A 27,981-nucleotide genomic window follows, 5' to 3' on the forward strand; every position below is an offset into this window, starting at 1 on the left:
GAGAAATAGGATTGCCTTAATTTAAGCTATGAAACAACAAGTAAAAGCAGTACATTTATATATATATATAGTTATAGTTATAGTTATAGTTATAGTTATAGTTATAGTTATAGTTATAGTTATAGTTATAGTTATTACTATGCAAAGAACTGTGAATTGAAACTGTCAAATGTTTCCATGTGCCCAAGGAATAAAGAAAAAAAAAATTCAAGCTGAAAATACATACTTCCAGTGGCAGATTGCAGTTCTTTATTTTTGATTCACATAAATATATGCATACAATGATATCAGATATCTTTGTATTGCTTAATCTATAATTGAAGACAGTATAGGTCTTTTAACAAAAGAAGAAGAAAGTTGCAACTATTGATTTATATTTTATGTGAGCACTCTCGTATACAGTAGAAAAGATCTGTATATAAAAGACTATATCTGTGCAATTACATGTACTATGTTTCCTTCTCAACAAACTACTCGTTTATTAATATTGGTTTATTATTGTTAAATAATACATAATTGCCATATCATAACATTAAAAAAAACTTTTTAAAATACATTAATAAGCAGAGATAACCACATCTTGTTCTTGCAATCATTTACGCAATATCACATTGATAATTTGACATTTGGCTTAAACAAACTTCTACCGTCTCAGGTTGTCATTATTAGTCTACCACCATTAATCAAATTAATTCACATGTAATTTTGCTGTTTAATGATTTTATATAAAGTCTTTAGATTGAAATTCACCTCCAAGCTGACATCTACCATAAAATGGGGCATAATATCTTTCATGTCTTTGACATATCAAAGACATGTCAAAGACATGAAGATTTCTGCTGAACTCTGCTTTGCAGTGAATGTCTCTTCTGGCAAAGAGATGCATTTCTCTCATCTACAGCCTTATACATGTCAACTGCTTGAACTACAAGTTTACAGAAGATGTGGCTTCATGCTATAAAATGCTCTTCAGATCTAGATCAAGCTTAAATAGCATCTGGAAGGTAATACAAATATTTATTTGTACATAAAGCATTATCCCCAATATTCTAAGTGACAGCACTTATAAGGCAGACACAAGCCAAGATTAAAATATCTGAGAAACTGTGAAACCTATCAGATCCTAATGATGATAAGATCAGGATATAGAGCAGCAACAACAGTCAGCAGGATCTGTCCCTTGCTTAAATGTGAAAGAGGGAACTGACAGAAAGATGTGATAAAACAGAGTACCCAGAATGACAGACATGATGCACAGCCTGTCAGTACTGAGAAGGACTGTAGCTTTACAGACAATTCAGTTTAGTTGCTGGCAGATAAGTAAGCATTTGGCAACTTCCTGTCTTTCTGACAATTTAGTCTCTCTTTGTTACAATAGCTGAACAACTCTGCATGTTGTGATGAATACATCTGCTCCCTTCCCTGCAGACCACTTTTCTGCAAATGCAAGACACAATTCTCAGGTGCATGAAAATCTCAAAGATGAGAACAGTAGCTCAGGAGTACATAATTCTGCTACTTCCATTAGCACATATAATCAAAGAAAGGAAGGGATCTTAAGGAAGGGTTCTTCAAGATCACCCAGCCCCAACCCCCTGCCATGGGCAGGGCTGCCCCCACCAGCTCAGGCTGCCCAGGGCCCCCCCCGCTCTGGCTTTGAACACCTCCAGGGATGGGCAGCCACATCTTCTCTGGGCAGTCTGTGCCAGCGCCTCACCACTACTTGAGGAAAAAATTTCCTCCTCACACCTAGCCTATCTCTCCACTCTTTTAGTTTAGAACTATTCCCCTATATCCTATCACTATCCGCTCATATAGAAAGTCTGATGATAAGCTACTTTTAATCTCAAAAGGAAACTGAGTCAGAAGGTTTGGCAAGTGCATGCATATGTCCATTTGGGAACAAGAAAGCATCAGTTATACTTTTGACCCCTGACTTTCAAAAGCAGACAAGCGGTATTCGCTCAAGTATTGATCTGTACTCTTCTGCAGGGGAATAGTCTGAGACACTGAAGTTGCTTTGCATTTGAATGTCAGAACTTAATGCGGTGCATTTCATGTGTGTAGGACAGCAGCAAAAGATGAAATGCTTGGGTCTTTTTCTTTTTCATGTTTATACTGGTGTTACAGACAACAAATGGCATTGCAATAAGTATTTTTGATATTAAATAGACTCCAAATAATATTTTGACATCTCCTCTTAATAAATAATTGTGAGAAGTACTAAGTAATTGTTCTGTATTCATAGCATTAGCAACTGCTGTGATTCCAGATAGGATGCCATTTGGAGATTCATTACTTAAAAATGTTCTGGAAAAACAGGCTTTAAAAAACAACAATAATGAAACAATCTTTCAAGGATCTTAGATCATTTGATAAACTTTTAAAGGATTAGCTGCTTCTGTAAAACCTGTCCTTAAGATAAAGACACTGAACAAAATTATTAAAATGAAACTAAGTTTTGTCAGCAATTTTTGATCTGGGAAACTTTTTAAACACTTATGATTTTTAGTACACAGGCTCTCCTGTGGCCAAATAAAAAGTCATTAGTTTTAAAAGAATACGGAAGAACTTTTCATACACCAAGAGAAAAACACACTCACTGAAATCCTGCTTCGTTTTTAGAATCATTCTGGAACAATAAGGTTGCTGCTGCTGTGTGAAACAACTATGCTAATATTTATTGTAATAATAACTATTTTGCTCTGCTATGCAGAAACAGTACTATGCTGAAGACAAAAACTAAATAAAAATCTATGTCCTCATTGACTCATTCATGAGGCATAATGTTTGCAAAATTCTATAATCTGAAACAGAATTTGCATACACTTACAGAAACCAATACTAGATGTTATAGCTTTTCTAACAAAAACTCTATTTCTGAAAATAAAAAAATAGCCAGCTCCAAATTTCTTGTTTCCAAGGCAACACGATGGGCCTGTTTCATCTTCTTGGATTGCTAAATGGCATCAAAAAATTATATCACAAGCAAAATGAATCAAATTTCCTATTGTACACCATGATCATGGGTGTCTGAGCGATGAAAGTCCTCTTCTTCAAAGATCTGGCAGTGATGCTTTTTATTTCAGGGTCATGTCAAGCCTGTATGTTAAAAAACAACAAGAAATGAAAAAGAAAATAAATCAGTAGGATAGAAAACATGGTTGGTCATTTCTGCAATTGTAAGCTCCCATAAAACGTTGGGCATCCTCATCTCTCATTTATATTAAATGTGTCAGTGTCAATTTACACAGATCCTATCTGCCTCATGTAGAAAGTACATCAGGAACTGCTACTGCTAGCTTGCTTCAGTAACTACGTTCCAGCAATTTCAATCTGAGTAGCACTGGACATGTGATGTGGAAATACATGCTGATGGAATGACAGAACTGTATGGTAAGAAGTGAATGCCTGTAAACACATCTCCAGGACTATGTTTTTGCCATATAGTAAAAACAACGTCATCAAATTCTTTTGAAGTTTTCTATACAATAAAAAGTTGTCATCACAAATATTGCAAACACCATTTCCCTCTTAGAATGTGTAACTATTTAAACAACATTCTGAATATTCACCACCTGGGAAGAGAACACGTGTAATTCTTTCCTGTGGAATTTCATAATGCACATTTTAAAAAATGTCATGAGGCAGTGCATGATGTTAAAACAAAATAGCACACAGGATGACAAGAAACATAAAAAAAAGGCTGCAGAAGAAAACTAATAGTTGGGCAGACTCCAGAGAGATTTCAGCAGAAAGCATACAGACAAAAAAGCTGTGTAAAACTGCCATGATCACTGTGAAGATAATCTTATTTCCCACAGAAACTACTCCACAAATGAGTGATACGACTGCAGAAGAAATCATTGCCACTTCTGAAAATGGATACATATTTAGAGAGAGAAAACAACTAGCATTAATTCAGTCTCAACTGTATTTATTTGAGCTAAGTAAAAATTCTAGTCTCAGAAGATTTTTTCAAGCTATCAAAAAGCTTAAGTCATAAATACAGTCTTCAATATATTATTTATTCTCCATTCTCTTTACAAAAAATGCTTCTCATATTGACTCATTACAGAATAAACTGTGTCTGAGGGGAAAAGGAAAAAGATCTTTAGAGATCTTATGTCAACTGCTCTAGGAATCAGAATGTTAATTTATAGTTCTGACCTGTGGTGGTTGATTGATTGACACACAACTTTATTTGAAAAAAAAGAGACAAAAGAAGCTCCATGTTATTTATGTGTCTGCTTTCTAGTCAATTGCTTAGTTCCTTCAAATTCACTTCCTGATGGGATCTTTTACTGAAGAGTTAGGTGCCTGCTATTTTCTGAACAGTATTTCAGTTCAGGACACAGGGGTAGGGACAGCAAAGTCAAGTCACTTCTGTGGAGACACTCATCACCAATGTACAGACTACTGCAGTGATGAGTCCTCCTGCTGTCCAATCAAACAAACTTTTCGTGCGTTGTGACCAGCTATGGCTAAAACAGTCCCACCAGTGCACAGTAAAACAGTACAGGGTTTTTCACTTGCATGTTTAGTCATGACATCAGACAGAAGAACAGTTTGCGAGAGGACAGAAAAACACGTTCCTATTTCCAAAGGAATCATTTTGGCTTTGAAAACTAATAAAATGAAGATAATGGAGATGTCATTAGGGAAATAACTTTATGGGGGGGAGAAAGGAGAGGGGGGGGGAAGCAAGCTTTTAAGCACATAAAGAAAAGACAAGAAAGGTATTGAGGGTATAATCCAGAAATTAAAGAGAAAACTTAGACTTTTCAAACTTCCTAGTAAGAAAGGCAATTTTATCACCCTTTAACTGAGAAGAATGCATGACATCAACTTCACCCTGATCATGTTGAACTTCTTATTTCAGTCTTTCACACAACCTGAATATCCTCAGAATAACGACTACATCTATCTCTGTTTGAAAATGGCCAAGGACACTTCAAAGACATCTGTAATGCAAACAAAAAAATCTCAATTGTGGTGTTTTTTTACTTGGATATATCGAATCAAGTTCCTGAAAACAAATGTAAAATGATTTAGTTCTCCAGAAAACTTTATGGAGTCTACCCAGTCTCTATTCCTAGAAGCATGGTTGTGAAATAATACTGTAATGAAATGATTGTATTAGACATAAATTCTTACTCCTGCTCCACTGAAGTCATTTCTGGATCGTTTGAGAGGCAGCTAGTTCTGGGCACAAGGAAAAAGAGGAAGCAGTAAACATTTCTTCTGTGTTTATTTCTCTATTTAAGTACAAAAACAAATTTAGGGGATGTAATGACTTAACTGTAGCAAGCAACTTTGACTGCACAAAAACAAAAACATTAGTGATAGAAATTTAGAGAGCTTAGTAACACCAATCAGTTTGTGTATTAAGTTTTCAAGCCATTAAAGCTGGGGAGGGGAAAAGCACTACAGTTACCTCGTACATCCAACCATAATAACAGCAAGTGTTGCCTCGTGTGCGTATTCAGTTCCCCTTTCACTTGTTATGCTGCAGCCTGCACTGTTTTAAATCAGAAGCTTAACAAGAAATAAGCTTTTCACCACAGTTATCACAGTTCAGTGTACTTGAAAATGATTGAATAGAAAGCAGTTGCGTGCTTTTTTGTTTAATAAAATATCCAGGTGATATCAGATATCAGATAACTAGCTACATGAATGTACTGCTTCTGAGGCAGCTGAATTGCTAGAATCAAAAAGTATTTGCAAGAGTTTGTAGCATTTCTTGAGAGACATTTTAAAAGCTAAGTTGAGTACATTGTTGAGGAGAAGTTGAGGAAAATACGTACCACACAAAAGGAGAGAAAACACAATGAAGAAGTTGTAAGATGAAAATTCTCAAGTCCATAATTTAAAAGAAGGAGGTTGAAATTAAACCTCCAAAAGGTTGTTATAAAATTATAGTAAAAATGTCATATTTGAACTGATTGGCAGAGCTCCCTTCTCTGGTATCTCGTGTACAATGCACACATGGAAGAAGTACAATGCACAAATTGTTCATAAGTTCAGCTTAATGAATCAAAGACTGTGTCCTTCCAGATAAAAGATTTCTAAGATATTTTACAAGGCACTGCCTTAGCATCTCAAACTCGGAGTACAATTCCATGTTTAAAATAGCTGATCATCATCTGTCACTGACTTGTTAAGGTACCTTATAGTGATACAACATTATAAAGCATTAATCCACCAGCCCTTCCAAACAATAGCAGGAAGACAGGAAAAGATATAGAAAAAGCTGAGAAATAAGTACAATAGCTATTATTACCTTCATAAATTGTAAAACAAGTTTTAAAGAAGATTTATCTTCCCAAGTTTATATTAATCATCCAACATACAAAGGAGAGAAAATATGTAATAAAAATCTTTGACAGTGTAAAAAAGTAACTTTAGTCTTCCCCATGACTATGGAAACAATTACAAGAGTAGCAAAAAACGTGGGTTTTTTTATAGTCTAAGAGTATCACTTCTTAGACTGTAAGATATAGCAGGTTGCCTATAGTGAGAGGGGAAGTCAATTCACAAATGTGGCAACTTCCGCAGTACTTGAAATTATGAACAGACTGCTGTACCAAACATGTAACATACTACAGCATTCAATCCATCTCTGTGAACCAAAGAAATACAATGCTAGCAACCAGCAGAAAGCTATCTTACTTAGCTGTTTCTGAAGCTTCCCTCAGTTCTTCATCCAGTCTGCATGAGTAAAAGTTATTGATATAAAGAAACAAAGAAGCAAGCAGAGCGTAAGAGAGAAGCAGAGCAATAGCAGAGCAAAGAAAAAATATAATGCATGCTTCCAAAATAGGCACACAGTATTGTGCACTGGCCCTAAAGCTCTTCAAGTCATTATGGTAATACTTATGCCTGTTCTCAACTCACCTTTAATATCTAGCTCATTTTTTATATTATTTGGAGGCAGAAACATAAAAGCAGCAGAGATCTGAGGCAAGCCCAGTAGATAGAGCTGAAAGCATACAACTGCTTATAAGAATTAAACTGTCTGCAGCTTGGGCCAAATCAAGGACATTTATAGATAGGTAAGTTTCGCTGGCAAAGAAGGCTGATCTCAACAGCTTGAAGGGGAAACCAGGATACCAAACCATTGCAAGGCCTCTCCCATTCTGCTGTTGAGGTCACCTTTTGGTGACTGGCTGTCACACAGGTTTACTCCCTATAAGCTGCAGCATGGGCTAGAAAGCAAATTTTACCTCATTCTTCTCTTAATACACTTCTCTTCATCATACCTTACAAGAGTGGGTGAAGGAAGAGAAAAGACATACAGATTCATATGATACAGCTGGCACATTGTATCTCACTTCAGTAAAAACTACCAAACAATCACATAATCCAAATCCTGGCACAAATCTATACGCTTGCTGCAGGTGGGACATCTCATGATCATAGTGGTATTTCTATTCTTGCTAGTGGAGACATCGGACTGCTTAAAGTGGCATTTGGTATTCTTTTGCTACAATCATCTCTCTCAACATGAAGCTGAACATATCTGCTCTTTTTCCACTGATTTGAGTACATGTCTGCTTCATACTGTGACATCTTAAAAATACTTGCCTCCAATGGGCACACTTATAATCAATTGATTTTTTTGTTCAGCAAAACATGATGATGAAGGAACTGAGATGGAAAGATTGTCTTCATTTTATAAATCGTATCATTTGGTCCAATACAAAATCTTCTTCCTATAAGCTTTGGTTCCCCTAGGATTACATACTTACTGTGTTTTGTGTTTCAAAAACACACTGTTTCCTACCTCAGAGTTTGATAGTGGAGTTCTTATGGAACAACACATAAACATCTTAAATAGTATAGGGTAGAGGTATTCTATTCTTCTTACAGACATTGAAACACTGTTCCTAGTTTGTAAAATTACTTCTATTAGACCAAATACACATTTTATGCACATCACTTACTTGACAATGCTCTCTGGTATGTGCACATATTCCATTGGAATCATCTCACGAAGCTCTGCCAATGTATTGACATACTGTATCTTACTGCTGAACTTAGAGCTGAGACACAGAAACATCTGTTAATTGACTTTTTTCACAATATTTTTTACAATACTTTAAAGAGAGAGGGAGAGAAGGCATTTGTTTAATGTATTAAATAACTATATATCATTTGGTTATTTATATTTCAGTTACAGAGTTTTGTTGGCCATGAGCATACCTTAATTCTAATGAGGCTGAAATCAAGATTAAACATTTTGCTGTCCTCTGGCTAAGCACAATAGGATTTAAGACTGTATCATAAACTGTAATGCTGTGTAAAACTGTAAAGCAATGTGATTAGTTCTACAGTTTCAAGGAGATGTATAAAAATTCTAAAGAGAACCAAACTCTCTAAAGCATAAATACATATAAAAATATGGAAAGAATTCATTAAAGTTATCATAATAAATTAACATCATGTGATCATAGAATCACAGAATGGCCTGGGTTGAAAAGGACAACAATGATCATCTAGTTTGAACCCCCCTACTATGTGCAGGGTCACCAATCACCAGACCAGGCTGCCCAGAGCCACATCCAGCCTGGCCTTGAATGCCTCCAGGGATGGGGCATCCACAGCCTCCTTGTGCAACCTGTTCCAGTGTGTCACCATCCTCTGAGTGAAAAACTTCCTCCTAATATCTAACCTAAACCTCCCCAGTCTCAGTTTGAAGTCATTCCCCTTTGTCCCATCACTATCTACCCTTGTAATCACAACAAACTGGCATTTATATTCAACTATGACTCTCAAACATAATACAAGTGAATGTTCACGTTTGTTTAGATGAGTACAGATCAGGTTTGGAATGGAATTTGGAATCAAAATTAAACGGTTTAGCTATCTCATTGTCTTAGGACATTTACTCCTTGCCTTGGGACCAATTCACTTATCCATTCGAACTTCTCAAAGCACTTGCCAGTCATCCAGTGAACTGTTTTAGGCTAGAAAACTGAGCTATATCCATCAGCCTTATCAAGTTTATCAAGTTTATTTCTCCTTACATTGCTTTTTACTGAATTGATTGTCTCTTTTTATTCCTCCCAGAATTTTTTTACCCAACTTTCTCACAGTGCTCCTCTGTCCACCAAACGGCTTCATTTTTCTCCTATCTTCAACTCATCTTCTAAATTAACGAGTTTGGACAACAAGCTGAACATCAGCCAGCTATGTGTCCTTCCTGCTAAGAAGGCTAATGGTATTCTTGGCTTGATTGTGCAAAGCATCACTAGGAGACAGAGATATGATGCTTCATCTCTTATCAGCATTAGTGATGCCACACTTGGCGTGTTGAGTCCAGTTCATGGCTGCCTACTACAGAAGAAAACTGCCATGCTGGAAAGAGTCCAAAAGATGGCAATCAAGATGATGAAGGCAGAAGAGGCTGAATGAGCTGAGAATGTTCAGTCTGAAGAAGGGAAGGCTCAGAGAGAGACATCATCAATGCGACACCATGTGTATGTATATATACCCATGCTCCTTGAGGTGGTATCGAGAGACAGTGTAAGAGGCAACGAGATAAACTGGAACACAAGAGGTTCTATCTACAAATTGGAAGTTTTTTTAATATGTGAGTGACGGAGCACTGACACAGGTTGCCTGGATATTCTGGAGTTTCCCTTCTCAGAGATCTTCATAAGCTGCCTGGACATGGGCCTGGGCAACATATTTTGGGCTGGCAGGTTGAATAAGACCAGTTGGGCAAGATGAGATCTACAGATCCCTTCCAAGCTCAACCATTTTGTGATTCTACAAAGTTGCACCAACATTACGTCTTGCCCATATTTTTTTCAGTTCCCATTGGTACTTCACTTAGTGAATCCCCTATTATTACTGCTGACAATTCCAAGCACTGTTTCCATGTCACACTGGTATTTTCAGTTATCACTTTCTACTAAAATCATCACATCTGAAGGAAGAAGCTCTGCTATGGTGCTCAATCTATCACACTTTGGCAGCAATGGGAGAAGTAATTTCCTTCATCATTTCAAGGTTACTCTGTCAGGACAGAACACTCTGATAGGACAGACATCTTCAGCATTCACCTCTGTAGTCTAGGGCCAGTTTGCCATGACATACTCCCTGCGTGGCTTCTGTAGACAAGATGCCTCTTCTTTTGCATGGAGCAATGCTTTCTCATGTCTGACCGTGTATGCTCCTGATCTCCAGGTTCCAGACATACAATTGCCCATTTTTAAGGTCTTCAGTGTCTAACAATTCTTTTGAGTTTTTTGGGTGGTAGAGAAATTTTTTGGAAACAACTCTTCTACATTCTCAAACATCTCAGGGCAGTCTTCTTGAATAAGCACCTACTATTTTTCTATTTTTTTTTAAATCCAGAACAATAGTTTAATCTTTCCTCTAGTCAAGTTTTTTTTTCCACAAAGTGAAAAGGGTCCACAGAACCTTTTCTTCAAGCCTTTCTGATGGGCTCAGACAAAGAAAAAAAAAAAATAAAAAAAAAAAATTCAGAATTCCATGTGCATATATAGTTAAACAACAGAAAAGTCAAATAAATAAACTTTTTTCCCACTCTTTGTAGGGAAGCCACCTTCAACTGAACTGTGTCAGTGAGAGATCAACAATCACTTCGGATTACTTAGGCTGTTTCTGTATTCTTTCTGTATTCTGAATTCCTGGGACATAACAAATAACTAGTGTTCATTACATACCTTATAAAAGGTCGTGTCACAGCCAGAATTGTCCTGATGAACCATGACGGATGGACAATTATGAACGATTTCAAATTCTTCCTTAAACTAGGAAAAAAATAGTTTATTTAAAAGGTTAATAAAAAAGAAAACCATTCACAAAAATAATATATAATGAACACTATCATACTGAGGAACAACAGAAATGAACAGTGCTTAAAACAATGGCTGTGGATCAGAAAGAAAAATACTATTCACCGACGATCAATCATCTGGTAACACTTTTTCATCCAACCCAGCCCAGGCATCCTCCTTCTTGGTGTAGCTCCATTCAAGTATACAATCATATAGTCTTCAGCTACCATCAGCTCTAAGGTACTGATTACATACCTGGTAAAAGAATAGAAGTAAGTGAGCACATATTTATCTATTTAAATACAGTAAAAAAACATCTATTAGGAATACATTAAGACAGACCAGTAATTTATAGACAAAGTTTTATTTTCTTTTAAACCTAAAGCAGAAATTTAGAACTGGTCGCAATGCTACCACTATAACTATGAGTAGAAATTATTTATTTATTTATTTATTTTTAATACATGTTGAAATTAAGAGAGTTTGTGAGGGAGAGCATGGATGGACTGACTGAAATTTCAGGCCATTATAAGATCAACTGTTGAGAAATATCTCTTCAGTACTAATCACCACATTTGTTCAATGCAAAATTAAAAGGGTTGGGATAATACCAGTCTATAATTCTTATGATTCTCAGATTACCACTGCTGAATCTTTGTGACTGTCAGCTACAAGCCTTTGGATTCTCAGAGCTAATAGAATTTGATTGTCAATCTGTCTTCAGATGGGACAGAACAGTTCAAGCTCTTGCATTTTGTGAGCAAAGCACTCTGAATACCAAATTTATCAGGTCTGCAAAGAGTATTTAGACTGACCATTACTCTCAGGACAAAATACACCCCACCAGAAAGCAGACTATTGAGTTACATGAAAAGGTAGCATTAAATTCTTGTCCACATGCAAATATTCTGATCAGTTTCAGAAGTGCCATCCTCACTTGTGTGCTCAAACTGAACTCTCTGCCCGCCAGTCTCAAGGTATGTTTGTGTAAAAACTACAGTGAAAAAATACTGAGACACACCTTAGAAAATTGAATGCCTGAGAGTTCTCACTGTAAGAGGCAGCTGTATCGCTGACCACAATACCCTTTTATCAGGTATATGTGCTTGACTCATGATCTAATCTGACCCTTTAACTCCTCACAATTCAGATTCTTCAAAACAAGAACAGAAAATCTGGTTCTCATCACAGAGATAATATTTTAACTGGACAGGAAGTAAGCAGCAACTGACTGAATAGTGTCATGCATTTGATAAATCCATCTAGACTACTTCTCACTAAATGCTTTTCATTGCTCTTTCCTACCTGCCATTAGTGCATTTGCTGCTTCTGCCTCCTTACACTGAAGTACGAAAGAGTGGGATTGTTCGAACAAGGCCGTAGCTGATGCAGAGAAAAACAAGGCCTACTAACAAGCAGCAATATGCAGCTGGTCCAGCATGTGCAGGGTTAAATCTGGATTCACTGTGCAGCACAGCTCTCCACTGCCCAGGGCACAACACATTCATAAAAAAACGCTAAATTTAAATGAATCTACTGACCACTTGACAGGTTATGAAGTCAGCCCTTCTCATAAAAGGCAACTTCTTGGGCTGTAAACAAATCTAGGCAGTGAAACATGCAGAAAAGTGTACTGAGAAAGAAAGTACTTTGGAAAAACACTACCACCCTTCTAGTTGAAGTAAAAGTGACAAAAGTTGAAGTAAAAAATCTGACAAATGTTTATGCCCCTATTTACTCAGCCACAAGGAAATTGTGAATATTATGAACAATCAATTACAATAATGAACATTCATAATAAGGAATAAAGAGAAATATTGCAACAAGAAGGAAGCTTTTGTGATATTTTAGTCAGATCTCATTTATCTCAAGTACTTTTCCACAACAGCTCTTATTCACTGTGGATTGAGATAGACCAGTTGCTGTTTTAGGCATGCCTAAAACTGCTACTCTCCTTGTCATTCCAATCACATCCCTTCTAATGACCCACATTAGCTCTTCATTAAAGACAGGTTATCTCTCACTACAGAATTTTGAGACAACTCTGTCATACTGTACACATAACACTCACAGGAAAAGATTTTCCATGACATAGTTGTAATCAGTTCGGCTGCTGTCTGGCAAGAAGCACGCAGCAAACACAATGATAGCATTCAGACCATCACCATAGTAGCCTGTGGAACAAACAAAAAGGCATTTTTATCTTTGTCAAAGGCTCCTAACAAGATAGATTTAAAAAGAAATCTCTAAGTCTTGGAATAGAGTGATTATATCTACTGCTGAAGAAGATGCAAAATAAATGAATGACTATCAAGTGATAATGAAGGATAATCAGTAACATTTAATTCCTGGAACACAGGCTTAACACAACTACAAGCAAACTTTTTTATAGAACAGAGCAAGAAAAAAAACATCATTCTACTTTGTAAGTAATACAATGTTACCTGCACTCCTGGCTCATTACATCTCAATTGCAATCGTGTGCTGAATGCTCACCTTAGCCTTAGGAATAAAGCAGTAGAGAAAATATCGTCCATTTGCCATCCTGCATCTTTACGATAATGACTACTAAGGACTTGAAATCCAATTTCAGCTGGCTTGTGCAGCTTCAAAGGCCTCGGGATATTATAAGTATGTCTGCATGACACTGTGTTTTAAGAACTCTTGAGGATCAGTTAAATACTTTGCTGCAAGTTTTGTATAAAGTATTTCTTTATCTTGGATACTCCAATTGCCCCGTACTTGTGTTCTCCTGTCTCCACCATTGCCTAATGATAACCTCTCAAAGCTACAACTACAGCTACATTTCTGTGCTCCTGGGTGATTACTTGCTACCTGAAAAAAAATATGCTATTTTTCATGATATATTAATACTGGTCAATCTCCTTCACAGTTCTTTTCAGTTGCTATACTGTTGCAAAACAGACATAAAATACTTCTGCACTTCAGCTGAAAGTCTGGGATTTATTTAAAAGATAAGAGAAAAGAAAAAGTAATCTATGCAGATTTGGAAGAACTATTGCGTGTAGATACCACTAAAGAAATACAGAAATAAAGGCTGGATATATTAAGAAAGAAGATTTGAAAGGTTTTCAGAACAGGCTAGGAAAAACTAACCACAAAGGAGACAATGTTTGTGGAGGAAATTCTGCACCTCCCTTGGAGATAGAAACACGTTCCCAGGAAAATTCCAGGATAATACCCCTGCACCACTTTCATAAGACGCTGAAAACTTTTACAGTGTTTTTTGGATACTAGTGAATAGTACTCAAGACTCAATGAAATACTCATAAAACACCTTGTACCTTGAACGAGTGACCATTAAATTGTAGAATTCTGTATACTTGGAGATGTCAGAAGGGTGACTAGCAAAACCGCTATCTTGAACTTCAAGAGGGCAGACTTTGACCTGTGCAGGATGCTTGTAGCACAGGTCTGTGAGGAGTTGCTCCTTAGGGGTAAGGAGGTCCAGGAAGCCTGGGTACTCCTCAAGATGGAAATCTTAAAGGCACAAGAACAGGCTGTCCCTGAATGCTGTAAGGCAAGCTGTAGAGAAAAAAGATCAGTGTGGATGAACTGGGAACTATTGTTGAGACTCAGAAGAAAAACAGAGTCTGGAAGAAGGAACAAGCTACTTGGGAAGATTACAAGGAAGTTGCTAAGGTAGGCAGGGAAGAAGTCAGGAAGGCAAAAGCCCAACTTGAACTCAGATTGGCCAATGCTGTCAAAGAAAATAAGAAATCCTTTTACAAATATATCAATACTAAGAGAAGAACCAAGGAGAATTTCCATCCTTTACTTGATGCAGTGGGGAATGTGACCACTGAAGATAAGGAGAAGGCTGATGTCCTCAATGCCTTCTTTACATCTGCCTTTAATAGGCAGATCAGTTATCCTCAGGGCACTTTACACTCTGCTCTGGAAGTCTGGGATGCTACACAGAATACCACCCTGGTGAGTCAGGTGGAGAGTTAGAGAGCCCCTCCTCCATCTGGACTGTCACAAGTCCATGGCATCGGACAGGCTCCATCCTAGAGTGAGGAGGGAACTGGCGGGGGTGATTGCTGAGCCGCTGTCAGCCATCTACCAGTGCCCCTGGATATCTGGAGAGCTCACAGAGGATTGGAGGATTGCCAGTGTGATTCCCATCTACAAGAAGAGCCGTAGGGAGGATACGGGGAACTACAGGCCTGTCAGCCCGACCTCAGTACCAGGGAAGGTTATGGAGCAAATCATCTTGGGTGAGATCACATGGCACGTGGGCGGCATCCAGGGGATCAGGCCCAGCCAGCCCAGCTTCATGAAAGGCAGGTCGTGCTTGACCAGCGTCATCTCCTCCTAAGACTGGGTGACCAGACTGGTAGACTAGGAAAAGGCTGTTGATGCAATCTATCCAGACTTCAGCAAAGCCTCTGGCATGGTCTCTCACATTCTCCTTGGGAAACTGGCTGTCCATGGCCTGGACAGGCAGTTCTTTAGGCTGTGCCCAATGGGTAGTAGTAAATGGAGTTAAATCCAGCTGGTGGCCCATTACAAGTGGTGTCCCCATCCCCCAGGGGTCAGTACTGGGGCCCATCTTGCTTAATATCTTTACTGATGACCTAGATGAGGGGACTAAGTGTACCTTCAGTAAGTTTGCAGACGACACCAAACTGGGAGGTAGTGTTGATCTGCCTGAGGGTAGGGAGGCCCTTCAGAGGGATATAGATAAGATGGATTGCTGGGCTGAGGTGAATGGGATGAGGTTCAACAAAGCCAAGTGCCAGGTACTGCACTTTGGCCACAATAACCCCATGCAGCGTTACAGGCTTGGAGGTGAGTGGCTGGATGAGTGTGAAGAGGAAAGGGACCTGGAGGTGATGGTTGATGCTCGGCTGAACATGAGCCGACAGTGTGCCCAGGTGGCCAAGAGGGCCAACAGCACCCTGGCCTGCATTAGAAATAGTGTGGCCAGCAGGAGCAGGGAGGTGATCATCCACCTCTACTCAGCACTGGTGAGGCCGCACCTCGAGTACTGTGTTCAGTTTTGGGCCTCACTACAAGAAAGACATTGAGACCCTGGAATGTGTCCAGAGAAGGGCAACGAAACTGGTGAGGGGTCTGGAGCACAAGTCTTACAAGGAGCAGCTGAGGGAGCTGGGATTGTTCAGTCTGGAGAAGAGGAGGCTCAGGGGAGACCTCATTGCACTCTACAACTTCCTGAAGGAAGGCTGTGGTGAAGAGGGATTTGGCCTCTTCTCCCAGGCAACAAAGAGGACCCAAGGAAATGGTTGCAAGTTGTACCAGAGGAATTTACATTGGATATAAGGAAGAACTTTTTCTCTCAGAGAGTGGTCAGGCACTGGAATGGCCGCCCAGGGAGGTGGTGGAGTTGCCGTCCCTGGCAGAGTTCAAGAGGCGTCTGGATGAGGAGCTGTGAGATATGATTTAGTAGCTTGTGCTAGCAATGGTGATGAGGAGACAGTTGGACTAGATGATCTTGCAGGTCCTTTCCAACCTTTTGATTCTATGATTCGATGTATGCAGCAGCAGAACAAAACAGAATACTTCATGGAAAGGCACACTGTCTGTGTGTGCTAACTGGGAAAGCACTGAGAGACTGTTTTTTCTCCTTTATCACTCAGCACTTGAGTCTCAAGTAGCTGAAAGTAGGAAAACCAGATGACATTGATGACAAGGAAGTCACTTTTTTATGACTTTGGAAAATGCATATTCCCAGACCAAATGAGTGTCTCAAGGCATATGCCCATGAGGTCTTTCCTTGAGCATGTCAAAGAGAATTACAGCTGTTTAGTCTTGACACCATCCCACCCATAAAAAAGCACAAAGGCACTCTTCATTCAGAACCCTCAGCTGTTCCTCAAAGGCCTGAAAACCACCACTGCCTCAACACTTACAAAGAGGACGAAGAAAGGATAAGCCCCTGAGGCAAAAAACCTGCATGTCAGAAATAAGCCTTTGGCCATTTTACTTCATTAGAAGATTTGGTAAAGCAGCTTGCTAAAGGATGATGTTAGACTTCTTTCCTTCTGGATTTGATTTGGTAGGTTTGAGTAAATATAATGTATTAGACAAGCTAGTAGCACTTATTTATTTTGTTAACATCAAGCTGAGAATGCAAACCAAGACTTCATCCACTTCAGAACAGTCTGTACACTGAAGACAGCTTCCTATCATTAGCCTAAACTCCATTCCTTCCATAATTCTGAGATGGAAGGGATGTCCAAATTCCATGCAGTAATATCTCACTGGTCTCAGAGGTTACTTAATCTGTAGATATGCTTCTGCAGCTACAGAAGCCACCACACAACAGCAATCCAGCAAGTCCACTGTTTTCTGCAGTTCCACACTATTGCCTTGTTCCCCATCTTTTTGGAAAACACAGACAGGGAAAAAAGCTTGAGAATTAGCAAATGAGTTCAAGCCAAAGAAGAATGCAGGTAAAACCATGTTAAGGCATGTGACATGGCATGAGGTGGCACAGCTCCAGCTGATGTTAGGATCCAGCAGTACTAACAAGTAGTACTGCATTAGACATAGATATGGCTAACTGAACTTGTGTAACAGCAAAGATCTTAACGTCAAATATGGAGAGTAACATCACATTCTTAGCATAGACGTATGCAGGGAAGGGGAGGAAGCTCCATTCCACTTTTCAGCTCTTTCACCTTTTAAGAGCTTGACATGTAGGAATTTCAAAACTTTCTTAAAAGAAATAAAAAGAAGAAAACTAGATTTCATCTCACACACTCACCCCTTAATTCAAGTCTCTGTTATGTCTTTTTTTCTGACATAGTCCCATGCAGTTTCAAAGAGAAAGCACTGAGTTAACCTATCTATCCTTTGGTAAAATATTATGGAATAAGGCAGTATTTTTTTCCTATGCCTTACAAACACAGAGGAGATTACCATTACATAGATTAAAAATCCTTAGAAGACTTTCAAGACAATTTATATTGTGCTTCGACTATAAATGGCAGAAAAATAACACAATGATCTTTACCATGGCAATAGAAATCCAAAGGAAAACTATTTTTCTTCTTTTGCCACTCCAATTATTTAGACCTATGTATCTACAATCATAGAGCACCATACTTCTTCATACATTCATACATTCTGGAGTACTAGGTCCAAATCTGGAACCCCCACTACAAGAAAGACAGAGAGCTGTTGGAGAGGATCCAGAGGAAGCCACAAAGATGATCAGGGGGCTGGAGCACCTCCCCTATGAAGACAGGCTGAGGGAGCTGGGCTGCAGAGTGACCTGAAAGCAGTCTTTCAGTACCTAAAGGGTGCCTATAAACAGGAGGGGAATCAACTCTTTGAAAGGGTAGATAACAGCAGGACAAGAGAAAATGGTTTTAAGTTGAGGGAGGGAAGATTTAGATTGGATGTCAGGGGGAAGTTCTTTACTATGAGAGTGGTAATGTGCTGGAACAGGCTGCTCAGAGAGGTTGTGGATGCCCCATCCCTGGAGGTGTTCAAGGCCAGGTTGGATGGGGTCCTGGGCAGCCTGGTCTAGCATTAAATGGGGAGGTTGGTGGCCCTGCATGTGGCAAAGGGCTTGGAGATTCATGACCCTTGAGGTCCCTTCCAACCCTGGCCATTTTGTGATTCTCTGATATAGTAAGTATGCTACAACCAAGAAAATGAAGTTTAAAAAAAAAAAAAAATTCTGTAGGACAATGACTAAACTGTTACTGGCACATGTATCTCAGATTATTTGTTGCATATGAAAGTGCTTTGCATTTGAAGTATCAATTGCCAGATTGAAAAGTCTGGTTTATGTTGGTTATCTGACTTTGTTACTTGTTTCACTTATGTAGTCACTGCCAATAGAAATGTAATGCAGATCAAAATTAGGCTCTCCATCTCTTCCAAGAAAAATTTAGCTCCGTGCTACACATATAGACCAGGTCTATCTGTGAAGGTTACAGTCTTCCTGTGTCAGCCACCACTTTTATAGGTACAGAGCCAACTGCAGGAAAGTGTGAAATAAACACTGGCTGATCTTCTAATTGAGTAGGAAAGACTTGCAAGGATAAATATTATTTTTCTGAAAATACTCTCCCACTAGGCTTCCAAAAGTTGTAATAGACTTCAGATCTTTTGAAGGCCTTTTGGGGTCTCCAGCTGATAATATCTACTCAAACTATTTTTTGAATCAGCATCGAATGACCAGAAAATAGGATGGCTCACTTTGATGCTATGTCAGTAGTTCATTTACTACTCCAATCGAAGCTGAAATTTGTTATTGATAACATTATGGGTTGTAAGACACAATAACACTTCTGTAATTTGATAGAGTTTGCCAATTAATTGCTAATAGCTATGGCTGAAAAATAAAATCTCATTGCTAGTAGAATAACCTAAATAAAATAGAAATAAATCATGATTATCAAAGTATGATTTTTCACATCAATCTAAAAAATACATTCCAACTTTTCCTACCTCCATGTGAAATAACCTTTTTGTAAGGTTCAATGACTTTCATATCAATTCTTTGCTCTTGTTCCCCTATAACCACTGTTCTCCATAACCTGTTGTCTTCTCGCTCCTCCTCAGCAGTGTATTCTGGAATTGATTCAGACTCCTCCTGGGAAGCATCCTTAGCAGCATTCCGCTCTTCTGAAAAATAACATTTTATGTATTACATATTCATGTACAGGCTCTAAATATTTTACCTTTTATATTCATTTGAACATCATTTACTGACTGGTGAAATTCTGGTTTTCTTACAAAAGCACAGATCCAGGCTATAAAAATCCAGTTGATACCAATTACCAATTATATTTCCGCTTTTATTTAACTTCTCATCATTATGATAGTAGAAAGAATAACAGCAATAACCACTGTGCACAATACCAGCAGTGAATTTTTGTGTTTGCCTGGTGTATGGGAACTGCTAAATCACAGCCTGAACCTCTGATTCATCACCTGAAGTGAGCAATGAGTCAGCCCTCAGAGCACAAGAGAAGGCAACTCACCTGTGCTGCTGGAAGAGATGGAGCTGGCTCCACTTCTCCTAGGCACAATTAAGAGCTGACCACAAGCGGGGAAGGATCTCTTTCTGGAGATCCCTCCTTTGGAGTTTTACAGTGAGCCTAGGACAAGGGTAAGCACTCCATCTATTCTTTTTTGGTGTAATAACTTGCTTAGCCAAACTCTCTTGTATATTTCATAATTATAACATCTGTATATTCATTGATCATACACCTGGTAAGTACATCCAGTAACATTCAGTAAGTACATACAAGTCACCAGCTGCTTACTGTAGGTATTGACCTGCAGATCTTAAAAATTCTTTGTGTTGCTGGCATGAGAACTGTGCTAAAATGTAAAATTTTGGAACTAAAAACAAACACAGGGATGTCTCCTGTCTAGAGAGGAATTACTACAGAGCTACAGCTTCTGAACTTGTTCCTCCATCCCATCCCTGCTTTCCTCCAATCTCTTTGCATCCAATAGCCGTAAGTACATCTGAGTTCCTCTGCTTTTGTCATAAGGTAATGACTACCTGCATGCCTCAAATGCAGCATTCATGTCCCTCAGGATCTCTTCTCCGAGGTTGAATTCCCTTCCCGAAAGTGAAAGACTGAACAGAAATTCCCTCTCAGCTCTGTTCCAGAGAAGAAGCAGCCAGGAAATCTGGCCTGTTCATACCAGGACATACGAAAGTGCATAGTGTCCAAAAGCACAAAGATCACAAGAAATAAACTGTGTGGTTGACTGGAGATTATAGTCTCATAGCATAGCCTCTCTGCTGGACACTCTTAGCTTCAGAAAAACCCTGAAGCTTATGAACAAAACCTATACTTCCATAGCACGCTGACAAGGAGGCTCTCACAATAAATTTAACCTCATTCCAGTTTTTCAGTCTTAATAGCTAGTTACAAGCTGGTTCTGTCTACAGGTAGAAAAAAAATTCATGTAATCCTTTAATTATTATAACATAGTGCCTTCTTGTGAGGAAAAAAATCCTAAACATTTTATATATATATTCTTTTGTTCTCTCACTCCTGTTGAAGAACACGTATTAGTCAGTCTATTGGTTTATTAATAATTTATTCTAGCAGTAAAGATAGTACAAATCCTGCATGTTTTATCCTTCATATACATTTCAAATAAACCAGTGAAATGAACTCTTATCTATGAAGCATCATTTTGGTTCTAAAGACATAAGTCAAGAAATAAGGTAGCAGTAAAGATACAGTGAAATGCACTGTGACACATGTGACGTATTATTTGAAAGAGATTCACAAGAAGATTTGGTAATTAATTAGAGGAAGATACGTTATTTGACGAGATGTTAAGAACACAATTCTTAACAAAAGCCCTCAAATCTTTCTACAAACTGCTTTGTCTTTGGATTCCTCTTTGATTAATGCTGCTCATATAAATACACAAATAGAAGTACGTGGTCCTTAAACCACACAAGTTTGTCATATGAATTAAATAATCTTTATGAAGCCAGAAATAAAAGGACTGTGTGTGCAAACCATGTGTCAACACACATGAAGCTTACCCATAAATACACATATATATTCAATGATTATTAATTTGTAAAACCAATTTCTGCAATAAAACTTCTCAGCAATTCCGCAAAATTTGATAAAAATACGATGCTCCCCAGAACAAAAGATACGTGTTGAGCACAGTTTCTTCTTGGTTCAGATGTCAAAAAACTGTGAAACTGATGTTTACCAATCCCTAAGTAAGTCAGTTTTAAGACTTACTTAGTTTAAGACTTCAGTGTTTCCACTTTCATCTAGCTTCTTGCATGTACTGACTCTTTTTCATCATTCTTTTACACTAGGGGGTTTCAGCATTTCTTGTTCTATAGAACTGTCAGTTTTCTAGCAATGGGTCTTGCTTTTCTCAGTTGCCTTTTACATTTCAAACAGGCCCTTAGCAGTTTGAGGGTAACAAGCTAGAAAGTCACTGTTCTTTACAGTTTCAACAGCAATGTCTTCTTAGTATTTACATGGATTTGTCACAGTATTCCAGAAACAATGATGTGGGGGAGATTATGAAAGCTGTAACAGCACAGCATGTACTGGTTACACTAGAGTGACAGAATGGAAAACGATTTTAACAGAGGTTAGCTACCATGCATTTAAAACACTCTGCTCTAGCCCTTATGGCTACTGTTAGCTATCTGATCCACAATGCATAACCTCCTCATTTTATCAAGAGCTTATTTTAATAAAATATGTGGTTTTTCTCCTTTTCTATTATCTTGTGACTCAAGTAATTGAAGGATGCTTTGCCAACAAAGTATATCTAAAGTCAAACTGCACAACTGTAAAAATATTACCAATAATCGCAATTAGAAAATATAAAAAAAAAATTGGGGATAAATCCTTTCAATAAATATAAACGCCACCAAAATCACTGTAGTTGAATTTGCTTACTTCAGGCCTTGCAAAAAGGCAAAATGTGCCACACAGCAGACAGATTTTGGCTCTCACATTGGTCACAACACTATGAAACTCTGTGCGTGTGTTAGATCAATCCTTTGGTGCAGAATATTCCAGACATCTAAAAATTCATCAGATGCTCTGTATCTACCCATGAGGAAATTTGTCTTCTAATGAGAAATGACATTAGAGATGCTTCTGCATGACTGACTACATTGTAAAGCCTCTTCAGCAACACAACTTAAACTAATGCAACTACAGTTTTCAAACACTAGTGACCTAACTAGCAACAAAGAATTTAAATGCAAGGGAAAATCTAAATGTATTTCTTTTTAAAGTTTCCTTCTGTTGTAAATTGTAAAAAAGTTATGATTTTTTACATTTTTATAGGAATTTAGTTCCTATATGGTTCTTCTGGTACTCTGAAAACAGCTCTTATTTTATTCTGTCACTTGATTAGCTGTACTATTTCTTTCCGCAGTCTGCATTGGTCAAATGTATTATTTTACACAGGAGAACAAATTAGCAGAAAAAAATATCTGGAAACCTCAAACTCTATTTAAAATACACTAAACATATTGATAGCCCAATGGACAAGAGTGCAGTAAACGAAGAAACAGAGATGTATTCTACATCTACATTCAAAAAAACTACCTTGTCCAGTGTATTCAAAAGAGTCTGCTTCATCAGGAGTGTCAAGGTCATCCACATTGATATCAATTTCATCTGGTGTATCCAAATTATCATCAGAAAGTATAGAACCTTCACTCTCATCCAAAGAAAGGTTGATATTTGGAGCCGTGAGCTTTATCCTTCTGGGATGGGTACCATTAAGATCAAGAGAATTGGGAGGTTCTGAAAAAAGAGATAAAAAAGAGAACTTTATTTCTCCCACGTGAAATTTGTCTCCCGCACACTTACGAATCACTATCAAGCACACAGGGAAAGATAATTTTAGAAACAACAACCCACTTAAAGACCACTTACTGTCACTACTACTACTACACAAAAAAATTACACATTAATATTTAAAAAAATACAACAAGCGTGTACAGGGATTGCAGATGTAGCTAGAAGCATTTAAACTATGTGAAACCCAGGTACACTGTTTTAGAGTTACCAACCAAAACTCAAGCTCTGCACACAGTCTGATCCACAAGGTTTAAAATTTAAAAGAAAAATATTTAAATCACAAACACATGGCTGAATCCTAATGAAAATGATATAAGCTAAAATCTCCTGCCTGTTTTGTTATGCCTCTTCTGCTATGCAAGAAGTAAAGATTTGTAAGTATGCCTTTATGACATAACTAAATATATGTCTTTAGTTATGTCTTGGAGCTATGTCTTTAGACATAACTAAATATAAAATAACCAAACAATACTAACAAACAAACAAACAAATAAAACCCTGACTTTCAAGTCTAGTCTTAAACAAAAGTAGTCTTCAATATAACAGAAGTTAGGTATAGCTTTGCCCCTTGCCACTGCATAATGTGCCACATTTCAAGGTGTACTTGAAATACTCCTAGTTCAATTATATAATAACTTAGTTCAGTTATAGTATTCACATACAAGATAAATAATAGCAGCTACTTAAACACTGCAAGGACTAAACAAGCAATGGCAATGACGTACAAGAGGAAAGTGCATAGTACAATTATAATTGTAAAGAAGAAAAAAATTGACTAGATACAACAAATTTAACATTTTTTATTTTGTTATTTTTTTAGCAGCACAAAAACATCTTTCTTATGACATAATTAAAGGGACTAAGCTATAATTAAGAAAATGAGTAATGGCTTCTCTTACCAGGCCTCATCTCTGTAGAACTGGGGCTCAGTACACCCTCAGCAAAGGAAATATCCATTCCTACATTATCTTGTATCAACCTGAGAAGTTAACAAAAATCAAAATCTTAAAGAGATGCATAGGTTGATCATGTTCTCATGATAACATATACAATTTTCTACCTATTCATTTTAGAAGTCTAATACCATATTAATATGAGAACCAAACACAAATGCTGTAATTCTACTATGCAGTCCTTACCACTTATTTACGTGTGTATGTAGAGCCTTCAGAGACTGCAGGACCCACAGAGCAACTTTTATTTAGATCAAGACATAGCAGTGAACAATAACAAGCTGGCAAACAGCAATGTTTCTCATTTTATAAAAATGAAATTGGTCTTTTGTCATCTGCCAAATAGAATGCAGGATTTTGGGAAGATTCCACTACTATATGCGAACTGCAGGTCACAGCAAGTGTTTCACAACAATGTTTTCTTTTCTGTACCTGTAGTTACTATATAGCAAAAATCAGAACATAAGGGCTTTTTCATCCTTCAGACATAATTTGCACTTGAAAGCAATTCTGACCCAAATCAGCCATTTTATAATCATGTGAAAATTGACGTCCTGCATTGAAAGACTAGAGGAAGCACAAGAATTGACAACCAAAACTCCAGTATTGATTTTCAGAGACTAAAATGTAGCAAAATGTACTATTTTGACTACATTTAGGGAAAACACTGAGAAATTATCTTTGATATACTTACATACAACAAGTAAAAGGCATTGAGAGATGAAAATTGTACCAAAGGTCTTTCAGTTTTTAAAGTAATCTTTCATGATCTATTTTCATATTCACTTTCTATTCAGTCTTTTTACAAAATGCTTACTGAGAGGGTGATCTGATATGAAACAAGTCTTAAGAGTTTTCAAATTTTTTACTCTAAAAATATGTGACTATAAAAAAACTTCACCTAAATAATTATAGCAGTTTTCTATATTCCTATTTTTTAACAACAGTAGTTGGTACAGCTATCTCTGTTCTGCTTGATTCAGCTGAATGGGTCTAAATAGCCTTGCCTTGTCTCCCTTGCAGTTACTCACTTTCCCTATTAGCACTACTCTTACTTTTTCACTGTGTGCGGACAAGATTCTTCTGGCCAATCATTGTATCAGCATAAGAATATAGTTTCCATCCCTTCTTCTTAATTTCGTGTAAGTTTATATATAAATGTGTACCAATAGGCTGAAAGTAAGGTGAAGTCTTCACTGTGCTCAAAACTGTAGAAGATCTTTACCCCAAGCCCTGTATCATCAATTCCCAATACAGATAGGAAAACTAGTGAACTCACATTCTTCCCATAAGTGCTTACACAGATTATAGACAATACAAGGTTAGGGCTATGTTTATGCTTCTCAGAGCATGACCAGGAGTTGTCTCACAATTAAAATGGACGAATAGATAATTCTTCTAATTTATCCTCAGCTACTGTAGAATAGATCTGCTCAGAAATACAGATTAAACACTTAATGATCTCCATATAACAGCAGTTCTGAAAGATGTAGAATTACTGTCAAATAAGGCTTGCAATATTCTCTTTAAATATATTTTGGAACAGCAAAGAAATAGAACAGTAGCAAGTATCTGCTCATGATAAAATGAACTGCATAAACTGACTGCAAAGTATCATTTCCTTTTTCTTTCTGCTTTTTAATATCTTCTGTGTTCACAAGCAGTATGGAAAACCGATATACAGAACAGCATCACAATTTACTTAGAAAATGTAAATAAATTATTAGACTATTTGGCTTCTTTCATTGTCTTCAATTTGCAGTAAAATATGAATAATGAAGTCTATTTTATTCTCCTAAACTCAGCAGAGACAAATCTGAATTCTAATGACAAGTATGTTGTACCAGAAGAGTAAGGCGAGAAATCGTAGAGGTGGAAACAAAGTGGGGGAAGGATGAATACTTCTAATCCATTTTTAAGCTTACTAACAGTAAAAACTATGTGAATTTCCTATAAGGCTTCAGTTTGGGAATTCTCAGATGATGACTCGTGGGTCCATAAGGGTGCGTATACCGACTGACCTGTACGGAGTTTTGTCTTATATCCTCACCGCACCAAAATACAACTCCTAACTGAGCAAGCTTCAGAAATCACTGCAGGAACTAATTTGAAAGGAAATGTACTTATTGCAAGTTCTGTGAAGAGCAAGCTACAGGAAGACAGTGATTATTTTTTACTTTCTGTATTAAAATCAGACGGTGTTCTATGCAAAAAGCCTATAAAAATGTTTAAGTGAAATTAAGATCCTCTGTACAATAAGGGCATGACTGCAGTTTGAATATGCCATCCTTACAGAAACTGGTTATATCATTTGATATAGCAATTTCCTACAATTCATTCAAAATTTTATGACTTGCCTAGAAATGCATTAATGTCTGGGATAGAATTATTATAATTCATGACATTTCTAGGATTGCCTCAAGACTACTTTTCTCCCTGTGGCATCTTGATTTATCTTTTTTTAAGTGTACATACTTGGAATAGGCATTGCTGTTTCCTATAAAATATCTTACACTTTCACAGAATTAATTTCAAATGTTTTTCTGCTTTCACTTGAACAGCTACAATGGAGTCTAAAACGGATAATTTTTATTATGAACATCTTTACAAGAATGTTACATTTCTGGTCAATCAAAATATAAACGTGTTTCATGTCTTTTGGCTTGAATTTCTGCTGAAATACAGCTACTGCTACTGAAATAATTGAATATTACAAGCCAACAGCATGAGAACCTCCCTGAAAATCTCTGTGAAAATGCCATGTCATCAACATAATGTCAATAGTCTGTACCATTCTTATTGGGATATTTGATTAGGAAAGCAAGAACCTGTTTACCACCAAATGAACAGTCAACAGGCTTTTCAGAGAGGGTAAGAGAAAAGCTGCTGTGGAACAAGCCATCCCCATTTTTCTAGCCCCCTTATGTATTGCCAAAGCAGTTTAAAGATTCCTTTCCAGATATGCATAGTCCATGTTCAGTGAAATTTCATGTTTTAAAAATTAATTTGTAATTAGTATTTGTTAAGTCAAAAATTAGTAGTGGGTTAATCTGATAGGTTTAGTCAACAGCGGGCATAATGTTATCTCAGTGCATACCACTGGTCTGACTCTTCAGACTGTCCATCATGGTGAAAACAAGCACAATAAGCATGAAGTTTGTTCTAGAGATAAAGCTGCCTATTTTATGACAGGTTTTGTGAGCATGCTGTTCTGGTAAATCAACACTTCGCTGTTCTGAGTAAATCAACACAAAGCAATAATTCGCAGAGGAATTTTTGGGTGTGCATAAGCTGGGAGAGCACCAGGCCTCAATAGATCTCAGGTAACGAGGGATAGAATGCAGAAATTCAGTTAAATAGCTACCTCCTTTTTCTTTACCCAAAGAATACTTTACATATTCCCAAAATCATAGTTTCCAAATTCCCTGCCCCTCATACAAGTGCAGTTGGTGGTACAGACAATATGGCTAAAAGTGCTAGAAAATGGAATTTTTTTTCTTTTTGAGAATGTTCCTTGTTGAAAAAGTAAATTAAGCACTTTAGAAATCTCCATTCTAATCAGGTATGATTTACCAGATTGATTTAAAAAAAAAAAAAAAAAAAGATATTTCAGAACCTCAGAACAGAGGTCGAAGTAAAATAAGCTTTTTGTGTCATAAATGACTTCTTTTATGTCACACACAGGCCAGCCATTTAAGGATCAGCTGCACTGGGAATTAAGTTACTGCATATTTTGTTGATAACTCAGGTCTGCATCACTGTTTAGAAGTAGCCAGAAAAACCTTATTTCTCATAGGTGCTCCAGAGCAAGATACCAGATTCTTAAGGAGGGAGCAGACAGAGAGTGGAAGCTGAAATCCTTCCCCTGCTCTTGAATCTGTCATT

The 27,981-nt window shown here is 37.5% G+C and overlaps 1 protein-coding gene across 2 annotated transcripts in view; it reads right to left on the reverse strand.

Moving 5' to 3' along the window:
- Positions 1 to 2,053: 2,053 nt before the first annotated feature.
- Positions 2,054 to 27,981, reverse strand: part of PRUNE2 (prune homolog 2 with BCH domain) — a 136,563-nt gene continuing 110,635 nt past the window's right edge. The window contains exons 11-21 of one of the 2 annotated variants that reach the window (XM_042826820.1): positions 24,043 to 24,122; positions 22,886 to 23,086; positions 19,263 to 19,439; positions 12,883 to 12,985; positions 10,935 to 11,066; positions 10,698 to 10,784; positions 7,947 to 8,045; positions 7,227 to 7,262; positions 6,673 to 6,711; positions 5,158 to 5,205; positions 2,054 to 3,102 (exon numbers count right to left, since the gene is read on the reverse strand). In XM_042826820.1, coding sequence (XP_042682754.1) covers positions 3,081 to 3,102; positions 5,158 to 5,205; positions 6,673 to 6,711; positions 7,227 to 7,262; positions 7,947 to 8,045; positions 10,698 to 10,784; positions 10,935 to 11,066; positions 12,883 to 12,985; positions 19,263 to 19,439; positions 22,886 to 23,086; positions 24,043 to 24,122 — 1,024 coding nt within the window. In that variant the 3' untranslated portion in view covers positions 2,054 to 3,080. The remainder of the gene's footprint in view (positions 3,103 to 5,157; positions 5,206 to 6,672; positions 6,712 to 7,226; positions 7,263 to 7,946; positions 8,046 to 10,697; positions 10,785 to 10,934; positions 11,067 to 12,882; positions 12,986 to 19,262; positions 19,440 to 22,885; positions 23,087 to 24,042; positions 24,123 to 27,981) is intronic. The other variant, XM_042826819.1, reaches the window with a different exon arrangement.

The sequence above is a fragment of the Centrocercus urophasianus genome, unplaced genomic scaffold (assembly GCF_019232065.1).
Source record: "Centrocercus urophasianus isolate 14NV4802_14NV808 unplaced genomic scaffold, USGS_Curo_1.0 seq_27, whole genome shotgun sequence".
In the NCBI taxonomy this organism is placed as follows: Eukaryota; Metazoa; Chordata; class Aves; order Galliformes; family Phasianidae; genus Centrocercus; species Centrocercus urophasianus.